The sequence below is a fragment of the Urocampus carinirostris genome, chromosome 2, assembly GCF_059441175.1.
Source record: "Urocampus carinirostris isolate Australia breed hairy pipefish chromosome 2, RoL_Ucar_1.0, whole genome shotgun sequence".
NCBI lineage: Eukaryota > Metazoa > Chordata > Actinopteri > Syngnathiformes > Syngnathidae > Urocampus > Urocampus carinirostris.
The window spans coordinates 8,457,115-8,481,637 of record NC_142350.1 but is presented as its reverse complement, the minus strand read 5'-3'; the positions used below and the strand labels follow the sequence as shown (position 1 = coordinate 8,481,637).

Below are 24,523 nucleotides of genomic sequence, written 5' to 3'. Positions count from 1 at the left end.
GGAATTTTTAAGTAGTGTGCCTTTTTTATAGAAATTGGTGCCCGAGGTTGTTGTTTGCATTATATTTGTAATTCTATTCTAGTCTTCAGAACGGCTTTTTATTCAGGCACAATACGGTCAATGTTCAGTATTGCAATACCAGGTAACTTTATTATTATTTTTTCGTTCTTGCTTTCCTATTGAATGTATTATTCACCATTGCATCTGATTGGCTTTAAAAATTAAAAATTCTACATTTTGGAGGGGTTCCTTTGCAGAAAATGACACAATATTAGAGTAAGATTTTCACATAATCACAAAAAATGTTGTGATTGTTTAAACAAAATCCCAATTTTTTGAGTTGTGTAAAACAAATTAACTCATTCATGAGGGGCTGGGTTAAAACCAAATAAACCAGATTTTTGGGGGCAAAATAACCCAAGAATTTTTGTTGAACTTACCCGAGCATTGAAATGGACCATGATTGGTCCAATACAGGTTGTTTTTTTAAACCTTTTTTACAGTGCATAATAAAAAGTACACTAATTGTTTGCTTGAAATCAAGCTTTTCTTTTTTTTCTTTATGTGTTTTCATTTTTTTCCATGATTATAACCACACACTATTCTTCCTTTCTCTCGAACATTGTCATAATCTTTTATGGTTATATCCACTTTGAGAGGCCATTGTTACTTCTATTATCATGGCAGTACTTTCTATGGTTGTTATCACTCCTTTTTGTTGTTTCCGTTTTTTTTTTACTATCATATTGTTATTTATAGCCCCTTAAAGTTATTGCCGTGATTTTTTTTTTTGTATTTACTCGCTTTTTTTCTAGGTTACATTAGCCCAGTTTGCATTTTTTTCCTGTCTTTTATTTCACCTTTTATTGTTGGCACTCTTTCCAATGGTTCGTTTTTCTGGTTACTGATTACCCACTTCACGTTTCATGCTTGCAATCTTCGTTGGTTATCGTCTCAATTTCGCCTGTCATTTGTCTTACCTCTATTGCAAAGCACCACCGCACACGGCTGTTTTGATTCGTGCAATCTTAAATATGCGCCCGATTTGCATATCTCGTCCATCGTCACTGGCTGCCCGCCTGCTTGGGATGTCCTCAGCATTAAATAGACAGTGATTGATCCACTGTGAGATTGTTTATTTTTCTACGTCGGGTTTTGATGGATGGAGATTGGCGCGTGTCGCCAACGTGCAGGCACCTTCGGCCTCGGAAAAAAAAATATACCCCAACCTCTTATCTGACTTTATTCAGAGAGCTGCTGGATGCATCCCAGGAGATGTGAAATAGTTTGATTGACTGGTTCTTTTTTCGAGCAAGAGTATTTGCTAGGCCCGCCCACGGGCAGGTGAACTTTGACCCTGGTCCACCACCTGCTTCCCCTCGGCCCTGGAGAATGGTCCAATCTTTTTGTGATGGCGGTCTCGGGTCATCCGAACTACTCTTTTCCAATTTTTCTTTTTGAATGTATCAATTGAAGTGAAGTAAATTAGAATAGCTAAAACTGTGAAAATGATATGTTGATGGTTCAAAAATATTTATGATTAATATTTTGTTGTTGAATCAGTTGAAGATGCCAAAATGTGGTATCACTTAAAAAAAACAATGCAATCAGTAAATAATTTCTTGCATTTGCTTTTTTTCTAGTTAAACTTGTCCAATTTGTTTTTCTTTGTTTTTCTTAATTTTTAGGAAAATTAAATAACTTTTTTCCGCCTGATACCTAGAACGGTGTTTGATTGTATACGAATACCAAGTGCTGATACCATTTTTACTTCATGAGGAACGATTTAGATATGTTCTGGTATTGTCATAGTAATAGTAATGGGGGCTTGAGGGTGTGGATCCCTTAACCAATAGGGCTGTAGGGGAACATTTCCTGCGATGTGTCTTGGGCAAGTACAGCCTGGTGGCGCCCATCCTTCTCCAGTCCAACAAATGTTTCCACCTGGTCTCAAACTGGGCACATTTCGCTTGTTGCCAATAAAACAATAATGTAGTAATTAGAAAAACTCAAATTAACATGGTCAAATTGTAGCTATGAGATTTTTTTCCCCAATAAATGTTTTATCCACTTTTAGATTTGCAAACGTTTTTTTTTTCTTATTTTCTGTACTTTTAAATCGTAGTATCGTAATAGTAGTAGTAGTAGTAATAGTGGTCGTGATAGTTTTGATTCTGTTTAAAAGGAAATCTTTATTGATATTAAAGGGTAATTTGGAATCGTTGCCCATCATTCATCCCATCACGCTAATCCCGTTAGCAATTTAGCAAAGACCTTAGCAAAAGTTCTCACCAGTACTTACTTTTACAATGTTGTTGTGAATTCCCCCAAGACTTGATTTCATCCAGCTTTGCGCAACTCCATATGGAGGCCGGCGCAGAAGCTTCGCGTCCGATCGGTACAGTTGCTGAATAGCTCGCGAGACCATGTAAGGTCAACGCTCTCCGGCGGAGACAAAGAAGCCATTCACAACTCTCACAAACTCTCACTGTGAAGGCAGCTGACAATTTACAAGCAATAGTGTGGATTATGATGAGACTTGGCGCACTTTGTACCAGAAGCTGCAAGACTATAAGACTATCACGCAGTGTTAAGACTACATCGATCTCTTTACGACTGCTCAGACTTTGAGAGTTTCCGTCGTTTGGCTGACTAAATTCTTATTGTTGGGTCATCAGTGTAGAGAAAATTGCTTTTAAATTATATTTATTTGGTTTAGAATCTAATTCGGTGTTCACTGATTTGGCCAGCAGGTAGTTCTCAAGGTTTTCCACCCGAATTAATTTGACATAACTTCACACTGTCTCTAGCATTTATCATGAAGGACGCAATACTCTAAACATATTTTCTATCTACCCTGGTCATATCCCTCGAGAGGGGTGGCCAACAGCAAGACATATATATATATATATATATATATATATATATATATATATACCACAGCCATATCCCCCTAGTGGGAGGTGGCTAGAGTCATTTCTGACTCTTTTTGGGAGATTGATTCAGAGGAGGGGATTCCCAGCCCCCTCGCTCAACCCAACTGACGTGTTGGGAGTCATTAGGTGACAAAACCCCCCAATTCCAACCCCTAATGCTGAACGCCAAGCAGGGAGACAACGGGTACCAATGTTTAAGTCTTAGGTATGACTCGGCCGAGGCTTGAACCACAACCTCCCAGTCTCGGGGCGGGCGCCATACCCCCAAGGCCACCGAGCTGTTTTTTTTTACAGCAAGACATACAAATACAAAAATTTAAAAAAATAAAAGAAAATAAAAAATTAAAAGGGAAAAAGTAGCAAAAAAACACACACACACACACACACACACACACACACAAATATTTGGACCATGGCCAACCCAATTGCCCAAACACCCAAACAAGTTAAGCACCTCGGCATCCAAGTTGGTCATGCTTTCGTCCCTCCAGATGAAACAGGACACATGTCACTCAGGTCAGGGTGACACAACACACTCTTCTGTTCAACAGCAGGGCCCGACAGCTTTCACTGGATTACCCCTGCCGCTTCATATGGGTTTCTTGCCCATCCCTTAGAACGCGTCCAAACATCCCACTATCCTTTCACAACACCTCTCCACTCATTCCTATCACCTACAAGAGCTCGAGTTTCCATTATATTTAGACCTCTTTCCTGCAGAGCACTCAAAACACTATCCATCCACGTCAATCGCGGCCTTCCTCTTGGTTCCCTTCCATTTACTTCTGCTCTGTAGATCCTCTTCAACATTCGCTCCTCATCCATCCTCTCCCTGTGTCCAAACTAACCGAGTACTCTCTTATCCGCACACTACAACTCCTGTTCTGTCTCTCACAATTTCATTTCTCAATCTATCCAGTCTTGTCACTCCTAACATACTCCTCAAACACTTCATCTCAAAACCATTTAATTTCCTTCTCAAATCTGTGTTTAGGCTCCAAGTCTCTGCACCATACAACACAGTCGTCACAATGACACTCTCATACAGTCCCCTCTTAACATCCATACTCATACTGTTGTTGCTCATCACTCTCCTCAGGGCAAAACCTTGCTTCCTTGATTCACTCTGTGCAATACCTCGCACTCCATTCCACCAACTGCAGCCACATCACAAGTACCTAAAGCTTTCAACTTCTTCCAGCACCTGTCCGTGCAATCTTATTTCTAACGCCATGCCCACTCCATCACGTAAACACTTCATCACCTTACTCTTCCCAACATTCACACATAACTTACGCTACTTTGAGCTTTTAATTATTGATTTTTCAGTTCATCGATATGATTGATCAGTCCATAAGGAAAATAGTGGACACACAAATAAATAATGCACGTGTTTAATTCTAACAAACTATGTTTTATTTACATAACAAGGGAAATGTAATCAAACTAAAGAATAAAGGATGTTATTAATAAAGGAAAAACCCTGTGGGGGAAAAGGGTGAGTTAAGTAAAGATGGCAACATTGTAATTTCTTAGAGAAACACAGTATTCTGTATTGTTGGTTCAAATTTGAGAAATATTCCTAACAAATGCGTGCTAAGCTAAACGGCTAGCTGAAAACCAGCCATAATATTGTCTATTTTCTGCCCAAGTTACTTTGATGAATGAGGACAGGTTTTTAGTCGCTTCTTGGCACGCGGCAGGAAGCATTTGGGGGCCTGCGCCCCAAAGGCATGGTTGAGAGCCCATGCTCGTTGCTCATCAGCAGGAAAAAGCGGGACTTAGGAGTAGATGCGTCCATATTTTGTCGCATGACTTACATTCACCCAAGTGGGTGTAGAAGGGGGTGGAATTTGTCCATGTGCCCCTCCCTTTCGGGCCTTCTGAGTATAAATTTGATATGATTAAAAAAAAAAAGGAAAACTCACAATTTGTTTGGCAATAGTTAGCTTTTCTACTAAGCACGCATGTATAGGTGATTTTCTCAAACTAAGCATTTAATGATTCGTAATCATCTAACATCGGCCTATCATGACATGATAGCACAGCCATAGATTTTTATTAAATTGAAAAACGTTGTTAGCCGGCTCTAATAATGTAATCATCTGAAAGAACATATGAGTTGCCTTCTGGGGGTAGGGTTTGGCACTTGAGTTTCTGTAGCAGGAAGACAAAAATGGGGAGTTTCGGTAGAGACCCAAGATATATCATTCCATTTTGGGATTGTGATAAAATGAATTTGCTGTATAGCGGGGGAAAGAAACCTATGGTATTCAGCTCCGAATCCCCGTTACCCAGATCAAAAATTAAAATACACAGTAGTATATAGTAAGTACTATTTGTTTATAGTATTTGTGAAAATATTTGATTATAAATACATATACATGTAAAGGAAAAATGACATTTTATTTGCCTTTGGTGTATTATTCGAGTTGATACAGTGCAGTGGCCGGTGGATAAAGAGGGGCAGAAGAAAATTGCCTAAAATTAAAACATATTTTAAAACATGCAAGGATTGTCATAACCTTAGTGGACTTCGTTGCATTATTTACCTTCTTATTCTTAATAATAGTCCCGACCGTCTATTGATGACGGCCATGCAACTGAGCAAGGGTAGCTTTTCATGTGCCAACTTTGTATTACTTGATATTTGATAGCTTTGTTTTGATAGTTAGCATTTTTTTGCTTCTTCCCTTAGCAATACTGCAAGCCTTGGACCCATAGCTAATAAATACAGTACAAAAACAAAAGGATGGTATCACCGACTTGACTTAATATGAATTCTGATCGTTGGTTGGTGAGAGCCATACAGTTCATCAAGATTAGCGATAATGTGCATTTTCATATTTCTTGATAATCACAAGTTTAGTTGACATGGTAATCATGTTTTTGCCTCTTTCTTTAGCATCACTGCAAGCCTTGGGCTCGTAGCGAATAAATACAGCACAAAAAAGGCAGCCATTTTTTTTTTAAACGCACAAGATTCTGAACTAAATGAAGAGAGAGAAAGGCATTGCGGGATGTAGTTCGGCAAATAGCAGATTTGTATCTTCATGGTGTCGTGACGCCAGCCGTTTGAAAACCATCATTTTATAACTAATAGCAGGCAGGCATCTTGGAGATGTAGCCAAGTTAGAATTTTATAGTTTTTGGTTGAAGAAAATAATTTGTTTTTTTATGTCGTGTAGTGGCGAAAGTGCAGCAAAGTTGGGGCTTAAAAACATCCTAGTCCATACTGTAAAGTTAAAATGCCATATGGCGGGGTACCCGTATCCTTGGTGTCTACCGCACTTGAAGAACTTGAATTTCTGTCATGTGTTTTTAGGAATTGCTGTAATATCCTTAATACTCAGTCGATCACTTTCGAATTTGTTCACGGTTTCAAATAGACTTGAAATTTCCCCCTCACATAAAGCACCTTTACGTCCTACATTTTTTCCCTGAAGTTCTGCAGGAGATCTGCCTGCCTCGTCTCACGTGTTTGTCTTCTGCAACGTGGTGGCCCCCATTTTTTTAGTTTTGGTGTCGACCCCAATGGCCTTGAAAAAAAAAATCTGTTCACAACGTAGCGCGAATGATTGATGCGGTCATGTGCTCCACATGTTTTGTCAGAGTTAAATAAGGAAGGAAGCGCTTAATGGCCAAAGAGAATCCCCACATTTGTTCTAATATCTCCCTTGCTTCCGTTTACCCCTATTTTTCTATCAGTGGAAAAATCTGTTAGCATAAAACATGGGAATAGGGGGTTTCCTTTTCTTTTTTGGAAAAGAGCATGGCACTTGGCGAGCCGCCCACATTACCTCGCCGTGACATCCGCAAGAGTCTGAGGAAGCGGTGCAGCGCAGGCCTATTTTTAGACCAGACGGCTTGTGTATTTTCACACACGCAGCACGAGGAAATGTTACATTAGCGGATGACGTTAGCTTGTACGAGTCATTAAAGGGAGAACACAAATATTAGGAAGTCATTAGGTGTCATTCATAAAGAGAGCGACTTTGGAAAGTAGTTTGTGTTTAATAGAGGGCTCCGCGCTTTGTGCTAAAAATAGTAACACGGCTTCGTGCCGCCATCTTGGAAGTCTGTCGATTACAAGCGGTGATAGCGAGAGGAGCAAATATTTACTCAGTTTGTCTATTTATTTTCTCAACTAGCTTCGTTTGTGTACGGATTTTGTCCATCAACACTATGGAAAACTACGTGGAGAGTTTAGACAAGCAAGCACGCGAGCGGTACGCTGCGAAGTTGCATTTTATTGGAAAATTGGATCCCTACAAAATTAAAAACAAGGACTGGAAGTCTGATCCCGATTTGTTGCCGTGTGTGACTTACATCGAACTTGTTAACTATCTTATTTTCCACCCAAGTCCCTTTTGTGAACTGAAGGATTTTCAAAATTACAAAAGTATGGAAGCCTACGACAGATTTGTGTCTGGTTGGGTCCGGGATGTGTCCGTGCACACAAGCGAAGGTGATGAAAACAAGACTGTGAAAGGGAAAGTTCTACATTCTCTTTGTCTCAACCAAGTTTACAACCATGGATCATTGTTGACAAGTCATCATCGATTCTGTGTGCCCATTGCAACTGTGTTGCAGGTTTAGGGGAATGTTGTTCTCATGTTACTTCCCTTTTGTTCTATGTTGAACAACCCGGGAAAGGCAACGCTTCTCCGAACGGTGCACCGGTGGCTAAGTTAGCTTAGCTTTCGGGGCTTTAAATCCTCTATTGACGCGAGTTGACTGAGGAAAGGAGACTCCCTTTTCCTGAAACCACGTTGAATTTCTCCACCAAAATAGTGTACGAATGAGAAACGGAGTTTTGTTTGGTTTTTAAATGTCGTTTTCGGCGAAATACCTCACATATGTTATAAAAGTAGTTTGGGGTCGTCGAGCTGTTGTCATGAAGTACACATGTCCCATAACCTTTTTAAAATGTATTTCTACATCATAAATAATTCAATTTACCTGTCAGAAAGTGGTCAGAACAAACACGAACACAGTCAAGCTTTGGCAAATTCGACCGGTTGATAGCTGCCAGCCACATTCGTCTTCGCCGTTCACTTTTCTCCTGAGCTTCAATCCCCTGATCGTAAACACACTTCGGAAGTCTAAAGAAGCCCTTCCCACCCTTTTCCCCTCGGCTACAACAGCCAACAATAACGCACGTATTCGGCATTACAATGTAGAATCTAACTGGTTCGCTGAACAATAACAATGAAGTGAAAAGCTTTGTGGACTTCCAAAATGGGCGCCAGCAATGCATTGTGGGTAATCTTAGGACCTCGAAGCACTCTATTGACAGGCTGAAGAGTAACCTATCCCAAAGTCATCTATTTTCTCGGCAAAACATCGCAAATTTGTTGTGCTAGCAAAATAATCGTGTTTTTCATACTTTATATTACAAATATATAAAACTCAGAATTGGAAAATCTGTAGTGAACATGTTTAACAATTTAAGAAGAACATAAATTGCAAAACAGTGTCCATTTTAAGCATTAAAAAAAAAATACATTTTGATTTTCTCTTTTCATATCTAAATATAAAAACATTCTGGAGTGGCCATAGACTGCTTAAAATGTCAAAGGCTGACAGTGAATGAGTTAAGTGACTTAAAATTTCCCATTTTTAGACTTAATCTTGTCTTTTAGGAGTCTGAATTTGTTGCTGCTGACCAAATTCTGACAGTTTTTTGATATTTAAAGAATGTTAGATTTAATTATTCAAATTTGTTTTTTAAACCTAAATTCAATCAAAAAATCCCGATTATCATGAGTGAATAAACATAAAAGTTATCCACATTTTCAGCGATTGTGAATTTCATTAACCCCTTAACGCCCGCTGGCCGGTGGAACGGAGGTAAAGTCGTGTCTTCTCAATATCACCAGTCACTGAAGTACATCATGCCACATATCATTAGAGAGCTCTTGGGATTCAAGAAACAAGTGATACAACATACCTGAATTTTTTTAAATCCGGTTTTTCTCACCTATAACGTCTCCTGGGAGTCTGCTTATGATAAGATTTCCTGCAAATACTACTAAATCTAACTGTCTAAAATATTGACTTTAAAACACAATAATGCCAACAGGTAAAATAATCCACCTGAAAGGCATTCCTGCACTATTGATGAGCTTACTTTTATCCGTCTGTTTGCCTTCATTACTCCCCTTTAGAAATAAGGCAACCCGTCCCATTATTTTCAATACTTCCATTAGCCCCTGACCTTGTTATTGACACTGCACTAGGCCAATTGCAAGTTTTTTTAAATGGTCTTTAGCCTGTGACAATCTATGAGGGTATGTATTAAAAAAACAACATGACCAATTCAGCTTCAAGAATCTTTAGCCAATAGTGACCAATTCAAATGTGGACTGACACATTTGTTCGCCAAAAAATTTCCAGTTTAAATGCACAGGCTGCCCTACTTACGAATGACATCGTTCGTAAGTTGAATTTGTTCGTAAGGTGCTCGGTGCTATAATTTGTATGGAATGTATGTTTAAGGTTTATATAAGCATGTTTAAGGCTTGTATAAGTAACCTGGATTGTTGTGTGTACTAAAAAATAAACTATAAAATAATCTACCCTGTTCATATCCCTCAAGAGGGGTGAGCAGTGAAACCAGTGAAAAAATAATATTTAAGCGTATTTCTTCTTTGGGGTGGATGCTGGTTGACCTCTCACAGCGCCACACGACGGTAGCAGCGGGAAGAAGCACTAGAGTACTGTCCTGTACTCGGAAAACGGTGCACACAGTACTAAATCTAACTTACAGCAATGCCGGAATGTTTTCCCGACATCCCGAAAAATATGTTGTACTGTTTTTCGCAAGTCAAATAGTAGTAAGTAGGGGAGCATCTGTATGTATACATTTAGGGTGTGTATTAAAATTAGCGTTGAAGGTAAACGCGTGCAAATACAATCGTGATTAATTTTTACGCACCGTTATTATGTGCAAGTGTCCACAATCATGGACTCACATTAGGGAAGAGAAGTCTTAAAACTCTTTCACAATATCTAAAAATTGGCCAAAGCAAAATACATGAATCTAAGTTTTAAGGGCTCTGAACTTGTTGTCTCCATATGGGCACCTTTGCAAACGCCTAGTCATACCATTAGAAAAATGTATAAAATTCTATGTTTTTCAGATCTTGATCTAATTTGATGAGGTACCGAGTAAGGGTTCAAGCTATTGTCTCACCGTTTTTCCAGCTAAATTGCCCATGCTACACTCTTTTGCCAGCATGTAATCGCAAGAAGAAAAAAAAAAGAATTCAGGGGAGAATTTAAAAAAAGCTTTTATTTCCGTATGTTCCATCTCCAATTTCTCAATCTTAGCACTTGCAGTGTTTAGGACAAAACTTCAGAGTGTTACCTTTTAAAAGAGACCAGAACCGTCCATAATCTTTGAACGGTTCAAGAACAGCATTCTATTTACTTTCAGAACGTCTTGGATTGGGAATTTAGGCGAGTTTTACAGGAACGGTGAGGCTAACCAAATTCTCCATTGTTTCAAAATGTTTTTGAAGCAGAGAAATGTTTCACAAAGTGAGCGGTTTTCATAGCTAAATTGGTTAATTTTAATGTAGAACATTTTTTATGCACACAAAAAAAATTGGAATCAGGTTTTTTTATACTTGACGTTTACATAAAAATAAAAAAATAATTTTATTAAGCTTTTGTGAACTTTTAGATACCAGAAAATTCTCTATTTTAAACATAAGTTAAATAAATTATTTGTATAGTTTTCCATTTTTACAATTGAGAACATGGGCATCACATGCTTATCCACATTTTGGGAGAACCTAAAATTTCAAAAAAATTCCCGATCTTTTCTTAAAACATGTTTGTAGTGGAAACATAACTCTGAAATATATATATATATATATATATATATATATATATATATATATATATATATATATATATATATATATGATGAAAAATCCCAGAGCTACTTCAAGTATAAGTTTAATAATTAATTTAAATTTTCCCTACTTTCATGTCTAAATATAGCAACATAGACAGAACATTAATTAAATAAAGCGAGACATTTTTTTGATTGTTTTGGTATGTCTTTGTAGCATATCTGAAAGATATCAATGTTACTACAAGTTTTAGTTAACCCCAAAAATTAATTGAGGTTTCAATTCCAAATTTCAGTTGGTTAGGTGAGTAGAACATAAATCTTGGAACTGGATGTCTGAATTTTTCAAACTAGTACATATTTATGTTGTAAATTTCAGTTTCCCATAGCAAATGTGTTTATGAAGATCAACGCCCTGAGTATCGATTAAAGAACCGTAGCATTTGTTAAGGGTTATTTAGCAGCTAACTCGAGTTAAAGAGTTAAAGTTTTAACTTGACAGGATGCACATATAGTTTAACGGTTTCAGGAAGACTAGTGTGTTTTTAAAGAACTATGATTGTGTGTGGGTGTGTTTTGTGGGGGGTTCAGAGTACACGTTAAACACACACAGAAACGCTAGTATCGCACACACCTTCGGTGCAACTCGGTCCCCGCGCTCATTAGTGATACTCTACCAGCTCCGATGGGAGCCATGAGAGGTGTGTCGTGCTTGCCAACCACGCTAGCAACACAAACGTATTCCCCCCCCAAAAAAAACATTCAAACACTTAAATGTGAAAGTGAGCTGTGGCAGCAAGGGCTTTTTATCTAAATTTGTAGATGCTAAGACAGTTTGGAAAAAAAACAACAATATCTTTTCAGAATGAGTTTTTTGATTGTTTTATTTTACTAGCAATTTTTTACTTATTTCTTATTCATATAATTAAATATTTTAGGACTGTTGCAAAAATTTGATCTCAAAATGAGTATTTTTTCTTTTTACCCTTTTTTAGTATACTGTATATTCAATAATTCATTCATTTTTCTTACCACTTATCCTCACAGAGGTCGCTAGGCAAAAATTTTTATTTTCAATTTAATAATATTTAATTATTTATTGAATTCCTTTAGGACTGTTCTAAAATAATCTATAAAAAATCACCTTTCAGGATAATATATTTATTTATTTTAAGTAACAGTGATCACCTAAATTATTTTCATTCAATCTTAAAGTGTTTCTAAGAAGGAATTTGCTCTGAAAAATTTGCATTTAAAAATGTTTCTTTCCGTCAATATATTAAATGCTAAGATTTTTTTCATTAATGTCTAATGTTTAAAACAAAATCTCAAGTATTTTGTATTTATTTATGTTATTTAATTTTTTAATTTTATTTTATTCTTTATTTATTTCATTTTTGTATTATCTTTTCTTTCATTTAAAGAAATTCAAAAGGCTTTTTACCTCAATTTCAAGATTGGTGTCAAAAAGCCGTATCCACATATGACAACTTGTACCCAAGAAATGACCTACCCATAATTGTATTCATCTGCGTGTTCGAACTATTCCCCTATTGATTTACAAAGGGGCAGCACGGCGGCACAGTGTTTGGCGCGTGTGCGGTACAGTTCTGAGGTCATGATCAAACCTCCTGTGTGGAGTTTGCATGTTCTTCCCGTGCTTGTATGGGTTTCCTCCCACATTCCAAAAACATACATGTTAGGTCAATTGGCCGGTCCAAATTGTCCCTAGGTGTGAATGAGCTAGCGAATTGTCTGTCCCTGTGTGCCCTGCCACTGGCTGGCAACCAGTTCAGGGTGTCCCCTGCCCACTGCCCGAAGATAGCTGGGATGGGCTCCAGCACCACCGCGACCCTACTGAGGATAAGTGGTGCAGATAATGGATGGATGATTTACGATGTTTGTATTGCGAGTGTGAACCATGCAGCAAACCTCAGCTGCCTATGTGTCAAAGCTACAAGTACTGTACAAATAGAAAAACACTGGGTACCTGGAAAAAAAAATCTACGGGTTTAAATCTATGGAGTAGGATAGCAAAAAGGGTTATCCTCTAAAGGTGTCTTGTACATGTAAAATGATGACTTGTACCTGTCTGACAGTTACGGGTGCGAGTTGTCTTTCATGGATACACCTTTTTGACAGTTTTTAACACAGAGTTGAAGAATGCAGTTACAAAACGCATCAGCAGTCAACTCCACCTAACGTCAACAACTGAGTTTGAACAACGCCTACCCCCCATGAGTGAAGGAATCAAAAAGCTAACCTGTTATTATGCGACATAACTTGTCAATATTGGCTTTCAAAGAGAAGCGAGTGAGTGAATAAGGTCAAATAAGGATTGGAGGATAAAATGATTTAAGTGCTAATCTAAACTCTAAATTCGCTGAAAACAAAAAACCAATTGTCAAACCGTGTGGTGTTTATTGTTTGCCGGAATAAAAAAAAATGCTCCCCTTTGACCTTTTTTTTTAATGAAGACAAAATAATTATTCCGCTTTTGTTGGTCTTTAGGATTAGGTACATTATATTTTTTCAGTGTCTGTTTTTTAAATGTAGTCACAAAATTAAGATAATTTAATAATAAAGGTTTAATTTTAATCTTTATCAATTTGTGTCGGCCAAAAAGAGGTTTTTCATCGATCAATGCATTAATAGTGGCGTTACAGTATATGAAAAGGAACAATGGGCACCCCTGATCGTGTCAGAGATTTTCTTCTTGAATTAACAGTTTTTTGTATTGAGTGCCATTAGCGCTAATTATTGGAACACAACATTTTTCTGCCAAGTTCATTAAACCTTGACCTACATACCTACATATACATGTGAAGCCAATCATAAGAAAGGGTATTTAAGGTGGAAAGTTGCAAGTTGAATGAATAAAAGGCCTTCATTGTCATTATACAATAGTAATCTACATCAAAATTTGAAGGCTTCTCCTTTCAACAAAAGAAGCGATGTAGACAGCGGCCGGCTAGCTGCACGTTAGCATCTGGGATCCTCAGTTGAGCCTGTTCCCTATAATAATTCGAACACGACAGTCACGAATGCAGGAGTTTCCCACGAGTTATAGTTCAATCAGGTCATCTGTTTCATGGGTAATGGATATGGTGAGATACAGGCTCGGCAGGGGTGGCCTGTGTGAGTTGTTATATGGCGTATCAGTAGGCCGAACCTGCGGCCACACTTTTGCGTCCTCCCCCGACGGCATCTCCTCTTCCCGGACCCGATGGCAATCCACGGAGCACCCGATGGTTTTGCCAATTTGTTGGATGTTTGACCCATGTCGGTTACCAATGCCCATGTGCTCCTGTCGGATGTAGTGGCGTAACGCTATTTTATGCATGGATAAGTTATTCTACTACTCTTTGTTTTTCTCTGTAGAGTGGCTACATAGGAAGCTCAAAACAATTATTAAATGACCTGAAAACAAAGATTGATCGACATCATGGTCTAGGGGAGGATACAAAAAGCTAGCTATGAGATTTGAGTTGTCAGATTCCACTGTGAGAAATATAATGAGGAAATTGAAAAGCACAGGCACAGTTAACTAAAAAAAAATTAAATGACCAGGGGTGCCCAAACCCTTTGAAACAGCTATAATTAAAAATCAGCACAGCGTTTGAGTTTTGCCATTTCATTTGTAGCTTGTTTTTGCTGAGTTTATGATTTCTTCTTTGCTTTCCTAAATCTTCTTTTCAGCGTGTTTTTGTGTTCTTTTGTTTCAAGTCTCACAAAAGCAAATTGTAAAATACTTGACCTTGTTATCGTGCTATCAATGCATTTTTACACAATTATGATTGTTGTAATGATTTTCTTTGCCCCTCTTTTTTTTTCATGTGTGGAAAAGAGCATTGGGTGACGTGAAGCAAACAAGCCCGACTGGGGAAATATGTTGTCTGCTCTCGTTTGATGTCAAACTAATGACTTGAGGAAACAAGCTGGTGACAACAAGACACAATTAATGAATAATGCAAGCGGCAAATGATGGGCGGTTGCAAGCGACTCCGGCGTGACATAAGCGAGCCAAGTAATCGAGGCAACATGTCGACGTAATGGGATATTATAAACCCCATACACATACAACTTCCTTCGACCACGCATCCCACACTCTGCCCATCTCCGGATGCTGTTTTGGAGATTCTTTCAAACTGTTAAATGATGTACAACATTAGAGAAAGACATTCATTGCAATTTCCTTTTTTTTTTTCATAATAAGTAACTTTAAAAAATGACATGTTGAAAATTACATGTAATTTGAAAGTTTTCTTTTTTTTTTTTAACAATAAAAGTTCAATTTATTCATATGTTGAAATATTCAAATTACATTTCAATGACAGACTATATAAATATTGTTTGTATAAAATGAAAATAATTAAACAGAAATCCCTTGGTTATTGCGATTAATGGGGACTAAAACCCTCCGCGAAGAGTCTAAATCTGTAAAGTACGTTGCACCATTATAAAAGCCTCCAAGGGTCAAACTCACCTCAAGATGACGTCCTTACCGACTGAGAGTACATGACTGTAACAAAATAACAACTATAGATCTACAAATAAAAACACACAACAGGATTGCAGTTAAATGAAGGGTCTTTCTTGTCATACAAAATTGGAGGGCTTCCTCTTTCAGTGTAAATAAGCGATGTCGAGAGCGGCCAGCTAGCTGCACGCTAATATCGGGTAACCACAACTTCAGCAAAGTCTCCGCGATGATTTAACTACAACCGACCCGATTGTAGCGGTTTCCCACGAGTTGTTGCTCCAGGTCGTCTGTTTCATGGGTAATGGATTTGGCGTGTTTGAGAAACAGGCTCAGCAGGCATGCCTTAAAGAGATTTGGTAGCCTAGTAGTAACAGTTGGCCAGGCCTGTAGTCTCGCTATTGTGTTTTCACCTGACACTGCCTCGGACCCAATAACGATCCACAGAGCACCCGCTGGTTATCAAATTTCTTTGCGCTCTTCTAACTTTCCTCAGAGTCCGATTTATTTGATGAATTTCTTTTCAATGTATCAAGCTGCTAAAAGCTAGCGGCCCCCATGCTTCCCAGTTTGTTCTGAGTTTAGACATTGACTTCTGCACCCGCCCTGTTGTTTGACTGACAGCATACACCAGCCAATCACAGTCGCGCCACAGTCAAAATTCTCCCTAACCTGCCCCCTCTGAACAGAATGGATGATATGTTTATTAATGACAATCAAAACAATCCAATTGAAAAATCTGTGAAGCAGTGAAACGGCGATGACCAAAGCGCGATCTAGCGAGGGGTCTCTATATTTTTTTTTTGTTTTTAACAAATTATTCCATGAATTTAATATTTCAAATTGCCTGTTAATTACAAGTTAAAATGATTATTTATTCAAATATTATCATTCTGGAGTTGTCAGCTATGAAATGAATTATTGAATACAAATGAATAAAAATCATTTACATTTTACTATGTTTTCTGGGGGGCATATTTGATTTTACTCTCCATCACCATAAATTAACTATGTATTTAAATATATCAGCTTTTTCATTCTTTTTCAGCATTGGTTTGGGAAAAAATTTCCAACTTATTGACTTTATTCAAAAATTTTGCCCTTTTTTACAATAATTACAAAAACTTAAAATTGAGGTCTGTCGTATGTTTCACTAGACACCACAAGATGTTTTTTAATCATTGTTATATTTTGTCGCTAAATACTAAAATAATGTAATAATTTAAAATGCCAAATAATATAATAAATTGTGATTAAAAAAAATAAACTCTATATTGAATTCAAGGATCCACTAACCGCCAGGGTCTTTGGTGCACCAATTCCTGTGGTGTGTCCTGGGCAAGTACAGCCTGGCGGCGCCCATCCCTACCAAGACGCTTTTATATCGAATACCCAGTATATTGAATTTTTCGATTTATTTAAAAGAAAATAAAATGTTTTTTTAACTCAAATTTTATTATTGTTATTGACCAATGATTTTACTAAATCAATCAAATGTTAACATGTTATATATGTAAGGCACATGGGTCAAATTCATGACCCATGGGCCAAATGTGACCGCCATATTATTTTTTTGTTGCTTGCAAGAGTTTAAAATATCTGTGTGTCAAAAAATAAATGGGACTAAAGAGTGCCTTGGCCAAAAACTATATTTTTCACAATGCATGTCAACTACAATACTGGCAAAGTGACAACTTACCGCCGTGATACAGCAGTGTTTCAATATCAAAGCCAATGACTGTAACTGAGATTTAAATTATGCCAAAAATGTCCAAGAAGATTTTGATGTTAAGTATATTCAGATTCAAACATCATGTAAGTGTAGTTACATTTTTTCAAGACAACTTCATTGTTTGTGACCTGAATATTGCATGAATTCAGAGTAAGTTTACATTTATTTTACATTCCATCCAATTGCATTTTGTTACGTTTAGTTAAGTTACATTAGGACCTTTCAGGACAGCCATTGCCCTGTTCTGGACCTCCATGAAATGAGTTTGACACCTCAGATGTGAGGTATACATGTAATATATCCCTTTTTTAATTTTTATTTTTTTTTGTAGTGCAAAAAAAACAGTTTGGGGTAACAAACCCAAATCAATCCACAAATTCCAAGATTGCCTTGTAAAACCTCAGATTGTACGTTGCAAGGCTGAGTTGCGCTGTTTGTTTACCAAGCCCCAGCGTCTTATTGCTTTCTCGGTTTCATTCTGACAGGATGATAGCGATGGAATTCCCTGGTCTGAGGAGCGGCTCATGCGGAAGGTACTCTACTTGTCTCTCAAGGAGTTTCGCAGTGCTCAGAAACGCCAACCGGACGGACATGGCAGCGCCGACCAAAACGGTAAACAAGGAAACACATTTATATTTTAACTTTTAAGTCTTGAGGTGTCATAATCAGGGTTGGGAGGGTTACTTTAAAATGACAGTTACTGGTTACCTGTCGAAAAATTTAACGTAATCCGAATACCATAACACTGCAAATATTTAACATGATTACTTTTTGATTACTCCAACACCAAATATGCTAATAGACAAAATGAACATATAATCTTAAACTAATTGTGTAATAGTGACAATTTAAGTTTGAATAATAATTGGAATAGACCAGGGTCAGGTAGTTGCTTGTAGTCCAACATAAAAGTGCTTCACGTGGTATACTTTATTAGGCAAAAATACACTTTCTTTTTCACATGGCAGTCAAGATATGCTTCCATTTAGTTCAGATTAATAGTCCATTAGGAACCAAATGTTTTCTTAAACACACAAAGTGTTTACTTTTTTAATTTCCAACAACTTCTGGGAGGTCTTGTGTCAAAGTTCAAGTTTTACCCTTTTGAAGTGGGGTTTCTAAACCTCTTGACAGTGTTCAGATTTACTAGGCTAAGTAAAACATTCTCACGTTATAACATTGCAGTAATTGTATAGTGATTTTGGACACCAGTTAACTGCAAAATACAAAATGAAGACAATCGTTTTTACTAAATAACCTTGGACGCATCACGAGCACACATTTGTGCTACCCTTATGAAACTGCATGCTCTTACGAATTCATCAGAATAAGTGCTACATTGAAAGAGAAATACAATATAGACAAGATGAAGTTATTTTATCTGCAACAGTTTGACAAACATGTAGTGGTGGATAACTTGGCCGTCTGTTCAATCCACGCAACAGATTGAGACAATACAATTACTTTTATTGGTATCCTAATTACGTAACATACATGTATTCCGATACTCCCGAACCCTCGTCAAAATTCTGCACAGCTCTCTCGCAAGAGTCCATTTTCATTACTCTTAATGTCCAGTTAAGTAGCATAAAATGGGAAAAAGGATCACATTTGGGCTTACATGTTTCCAATCTCCTGTAAAGATGGGGCTGATCTCTCAGCATCTCATACGCTCACTTTTTTTAGTTGTAGTGCGGGTGAGTGTCAGTGACCATTTGTGTTTTTTTCCCGTTGATGCCGACTTCCTCTGTGCCGTATCCGCTTACCACTCCCATTTCCCGTTGCTTTCGGGCTGCTTTCCCATCCTTTCAGTCTGTCAGCATCCTCTACTCCTCGCTATGCTAACAGACTATGGGAACATTCTATCGGAGTGACATCATTCTCTTGCTTTATCAGTTAATCTATCTACCTCTTAATCTTTTCTATATATAACTCTTCATTGTTTCGTTTGTCAGTGTAATTGTATTTCTTTCTCTGTTGTAAAATCCCCATCTCACATTATTTCCACTTATCCGTCCAATCAACTCAGCTTCCTCTTTCTGTGTGACTATTTGTCTACTCCGCTCTGTCCCTTTTCAATCTTTATTGTTCTTTCCCGATATAATTATATGAATATATATTTTCTGCTACTTCTATGTTATTTTTGGGACTTTGAACCAGCATTTCTCAAATCATTTTGAGCCAAGGTACACATCATAGAAAGAGAATTGTAGGCACATCTTTTTTTGCCATTTTTCTAAAGATGTATACAACTTATATTGCGTTTTTTGTCATTTTTACTTATTTGCCTTTATGGAGTATTTTCAATGTTATTTGGGTTATGTTGTACATAACAACACTCCCTCGATTTGAAGCAGATCCGTGTTGGAGACTCCTGCTGTAAAGTGAGGAACTATTCACAAAAATTAGCAATATTTTGCAGTTAGCTTGTAGTATACAAGAGTAAATCACATGGCATGGTTAGTTGGTTGGTTGGATCCCTTAACCACACGGGTCGTGGGAGCACCATTTCCTATGGTGTGTCTTGGGCAAGTACAGCCCTCTGGCGCTCATCACTTTTCAGGCCAACATATGTTTCCACCCGGTCTTGAACCGGGGACCTTGCGTTATAGGCGAATGTTTAAACCACTGCACTACAGTTATTAGTATCAAATTATCTGTATAAGGAATTATTATTTGTGGCAGTCTTAGCTAAAGGTGCCTATAGATAATAAATACAGTAATTCAAGTAAATAACTTTGAAGCTGACTTGCAAAGTGTGATAAAGAAATGATCGATCGCATATAAAGCAGAAATAAATCACCTCATATTTTAATGCAGGTGGTGGGGGACAACTTTATTGAACGCCTTCTCTTTTAAGGGCGCGTATGTACAAGAGGAATCGCGTGTAAAAGACACGTCATCTGAGATGAATTGTTTGGAACCAGATCTAGACGACTACCACGTCTCGGCCCGGCTAATTGCGCGTCGGCGTTTGATTGCCGTTAACGGCCCTCCCTCGCTCCCAATTACATCCGCCCTGACGCGCTTTTCCGTATTTAGCTCCGAATCGTAAATAAAAGTGATCATAGTTTTAATATCTAATATCCGAAAATGCGGCTACGCTAAGCGTCTCTCTAGAGAATCGGGGTAAACGCCAGGAGGCGACAAGCTCGGTTAAGCAGGCGTAAATCTGATTAGCATCAAGAGCGATCAGGGTGCCACTTTGCGCATCACTACCTGCACTCCCCCCTTCCCAATTTAGCCTCCATCGCCTTTGCGAGACACTGGCGCGTCTGTTTCCTGCCTCCCTTACCGACGTAGTTTTCCTAGCGTTGCCCCTCACACGGGCACTCATGTGCAACATGTCAAACGCGCCTCGAGAGGGGCTAATGAACGAGCCTCTGCTTGTTTGTTTGCTTTCTTCTGGGACGTCAGGCCGTCACTCACGTTTCCACACCAACTACAATTAATGAGCTGTTTTTCTCGGTGGTGCAAAACCCCTCCCTGCAAATGTTCATCATTGGTTCACGAGATGCTCTGAGACAAAAGCTCCCATCAAGTTTGCCTTAAATTAAATACTTGCTCACACAAGACTCTGGACTGGCTTCCCGTCCTCAGTTAACCCAAACGGCACACCACATAAGGTCGCTACACTACTTTAAGGGAAATTGTGTCATATTCAGTAGCTTCTCAGGGTAAAAAAAAAGTAAAAAAAAAAAAAAAGAAGTATTGATTTAAATAATAAGCATAAATACACAAACTATCATATAAAAATGCGTTTTTAAAAGTACTCATAGATGGAAAAATTCACATTTATTTTACATCAGTGGTCCCTAAACATTTCTGTACTCTGGACAGGTTAAATGTCTGACTATATTCTAGCGGTCCTGCCCAATAATAACAAAAAAAAATACAGTAATAACAATAATAATAAGGCCAAATCCACTGTTAATCACTAGACCACTAGAGATGTACAGTAGATGAAAGGAATAGGAATTAGACTTTTATCTTATCATCACACTACTTTTACTCATGGTCAAGTCAAGTCAAGTCATTTTTATTTGTATAGCCCTTAATCACAAAGAGTCTCAAAGGGCTGCACAGGTTATTGCACAGACTATGGTACCAGTTTATTTACAATGTGCTTTGTAAATTTGTAAATATATTCCCTTTTCCTATTTCATCTACTGTATATCCCTAGTGGCCTACTGGTTAGAATCTGGCACTCTCAACGCTGAGATGTAAATATAAATGTAAATGCATTCATATAGAGATCCACGTTCGATTCTCGATATATCCTATTTTGTGCAATTGTGGTCAGCAATATTTTTCGACTGATCAATCTTTGCTCAAATATGGTCATTCTGTTCATGGTTCACTGATTCCTTAACCGTCGGGGACTGAAAGCGCGACTCTGGACAGTTTTCTCCACTGCTGACGGTTCCTGGCCTGTTTTATGCTTCTAATGAATAGCGCATACCCAAAACCTTGACGTCTTTTGAGGAGTAAAAAAAGCATGTTATATATCGCTTAAGCAAAAAAGAAATAAATAAAAATACATATATTTCATGCTGCATTAATGTGTACTTCACTCAAAAAGCTCAACTTAAAATAGCTAGCTACATCTTTCTGTACATGCCATCTTTAAATCATGTATTTATTTTTTTAAGAGATTCATTAATCCCGACAAGTGTTTTTTCCCTCGTATATTGTTGATATATCTTACCTGAGATTATCATCAGGTATAAAAATATAAAATCATGACTTTTTCCCCCTCCTGGCCCGTCCCCTCTCCAATTAGTTGAACCCAATGCAGCCTACCGCTGAAAAGGTTTGCCCCCCCACCACCACCCCCTCGATACACAATAAGCGACATCTCGTGGTCAAACGATACACACTGTTCCTTTAAGACAGACAGGAGAACTTTACAGAGAGTCAGCAACACAGCCGAGAAAATCAGTGGCTGCTTTTTACCCAGTCTGGAGGACTTTGCTGGCTCGTGCTACTATGTTGAATGGGACAACATTATGAAAGAAGTTGTTGACAACATCGAGACTGCTTTTGAGTATAGAATAGCCTTTGTCGTTGTTAAGCAGTGATTCATGCCGGAAAAGATTTCAGACTCTGATTCTTCGCAATGCAATGGTCTTACTCATCTCAACGGCAATAGTTAGCTTCCTGACTCCAAGGAAGGTTGCTAGATGACTCCGCTGCCGCTTACCAGCTCAGGCTTGTTTGAGACGTTAGAAATGTGTTGTAAGATCAAAGCGATTAAACGTCAACTAAAGTTTGTTATTAATTAAAATATTGTAAAATGAGAAAATTAGCTCTTACAATAAAAAAAAGAAATATGACGCTTCCTTTTAAAGTGTATTATTTTATGAATTAAAAAATACAGTAAAGTAAGAAAATCTTTATAATGGGCAAAATATCTGATACTTTTCCTCTTTTTTAGGGTTTATTTTTATTACTTAAAAATATTTTAAAATTTGAAAATAAAACATTTTAATGGGTCAGATTGTTGATACTATTCAAATGTATTTTTTTAATTTATTAAAAAATAAGAAGTACCGTATTTTCCGCACTATAAGGCGCACCATGTTATAAGGCGCACCTTCAATGAATGATATATTTTAAAACCTTTTCCATACATAAGGCGCACCGCATTATAAGGCGCTATAGGTGCACGCTGGTTTAAGATCAGGTAATTGTGCAATTTTGTAATCGTAATCCTGTGCAGTCCTTCGAGACATTTTTGTGATTAAGGGCTATAGAAATAAATATGACTTGACTTTCATACAGTAGAGGATGTAGTTACGTTATGCAACCATTAGACGGTGCCGCGCTAAAGGGAATGTCAACAAAACAGTCAGATAGGTCAGTCAAACTTTATTAATAGATAACAAACAAGCTTTCCACAACTCCATTCACTCCCAAAATGAATAAACAGCTGTTTTATATATATACTGTATATATACTGTTGCCTTTTATTATTATATCTGGTACTTTTTCTATTTCTGAAAGATATTTTATTTAATTAGAAATATTGTAAAATAACATAATAAATCAGAGATTTTTTTCTTCTAAATGTTTTGTATTATTATGTATTAAAAATATAGTCGGTATAAGGTAAGCAAGTGCATTTTCAGAAATTTACATTTTAAAAAAATAGAACACCCATTTGAGAAACTCTCCTCCAGAAGTAGTAGTTTGTTTCATTTCAATCAACGGAACTAGTGACACTTCATTGTAATGGAATTTCGCTTCGAGTGCGAGCAAGTATTAGAAAAGCCTTAGCAATAGCATCTGTAAAGAAGGGTGGTAAAGGTGCGGCACGCTCACCTCGGTGAGTCATGGTTTGTTTTTTAGCAAATTAAACAAAAGACCAACCCCTAAGGTGGCTGTCAAGACAAGTTTGAGTGATTGACAATTGAAAACATCTTGATTACTTGGCCTTTTTTTAAGGACACGTCTCACTTGTCTCGTTCCTGCCCGGGTGGCTTGCTAAATATTTAACAAGGATTTTTGCACATTTGTTATGTAGTGTCAGACGTTGCTTCATACGGACTAGCGTCATCAGGAATAATTGTAAAAAGAAAGGTTTGAATGAAATCTAACTAGAAAAACACTTCAGATATGCATCCGTTTTTGGCTTTGTAGTTACTTTTTTCTAAATTCCAGATGGTCCTGAAGGCATTGCTTGCCTCAGGGCAGACGATCAGGAAGTGGCAACAGAAAAAAAATGAGTCTGGAAATCGTTTTTAATTGTATTTTTCAAATAGTAATAAGTGAAAAATAAACGCATACCTCTTTTTTTACTATATATTTGATAAGTGCGCCGATAAATTATTCAGAGGAAAAGAAAAAGAACCATGAAAGTCAATAATTCCGATTTTTTTTTTTGTTTCTATTCAATTTTCAATCAAGCGACTGTATGAAAAGGGAAACACTTCTTTAATTGAAAAAATGGTGGGAATCAGGAAGAGGCAACAGAAAAAATGAAGAAAAATAACAGATGAAGAAGATGACAGCATTACTTTCGAACTCATTTTTTGTTACGGTTTCAATTTTTTTTTTTTTATGTAAAACAAGTTCCAACCCCAAACAAACTCAAAACAGGCGGACGAAACAGCAGTTCAACAACATATGCAGAAAAATAAAAAAACTTATACTAGTAGTGATACTTTTCCTTTAAGAAACATAAGTCGCGTCAAGTCATGATTACAAAACTCAATTCCAATGAAGTTGGGAAAGTGTGTTAATTACAAATAAAAATTGATCCAAGTAAATTGCAAATTCTTTTCAACCCATATTTAAATGAATGTACAGCAAAGACAACATATTTATTGTCTTCACTCATAAACTTTATTGTTTTGGGAGAAAATCATCAACTCTGTAATTTGATGACAGCAACACGTGCCAAAATAGTTGGGACAGGTGTCAATAACTACTCAGAAAGTGGATGAATGGAAATCAACCAACTATTTGCAGGTGAACAGATGAATTAGCAACAGGTGAGAGTTGTTACT

General features: G+C 37.4%; 1 protein-coding gene across 2 annotated transcripts in view; it reads left to right on the top strand.

The window, feature by feature from the left end:
- jarid2b (jumonji and AT-rich interaction domain containing 2b) overlaps nt 1-24,523 on the top strand; it is a 108,636-nt gene that overhangs the window by 42,044 nt on the left and 42,069 nt on the right. For both annotated transcript variants that reach the window (XM_088328734.1, XM_088328733.1), the window contains exon 2: nt 17,498-17,624. In XM_088328734.1, coding sequence (XP_088184860.1) covers nt 17,498-17,624 — 127 coding nt within the window. The remainder of the gene's footprint in view (nt 1-17,497; nt 17,625-24,523) is intronic.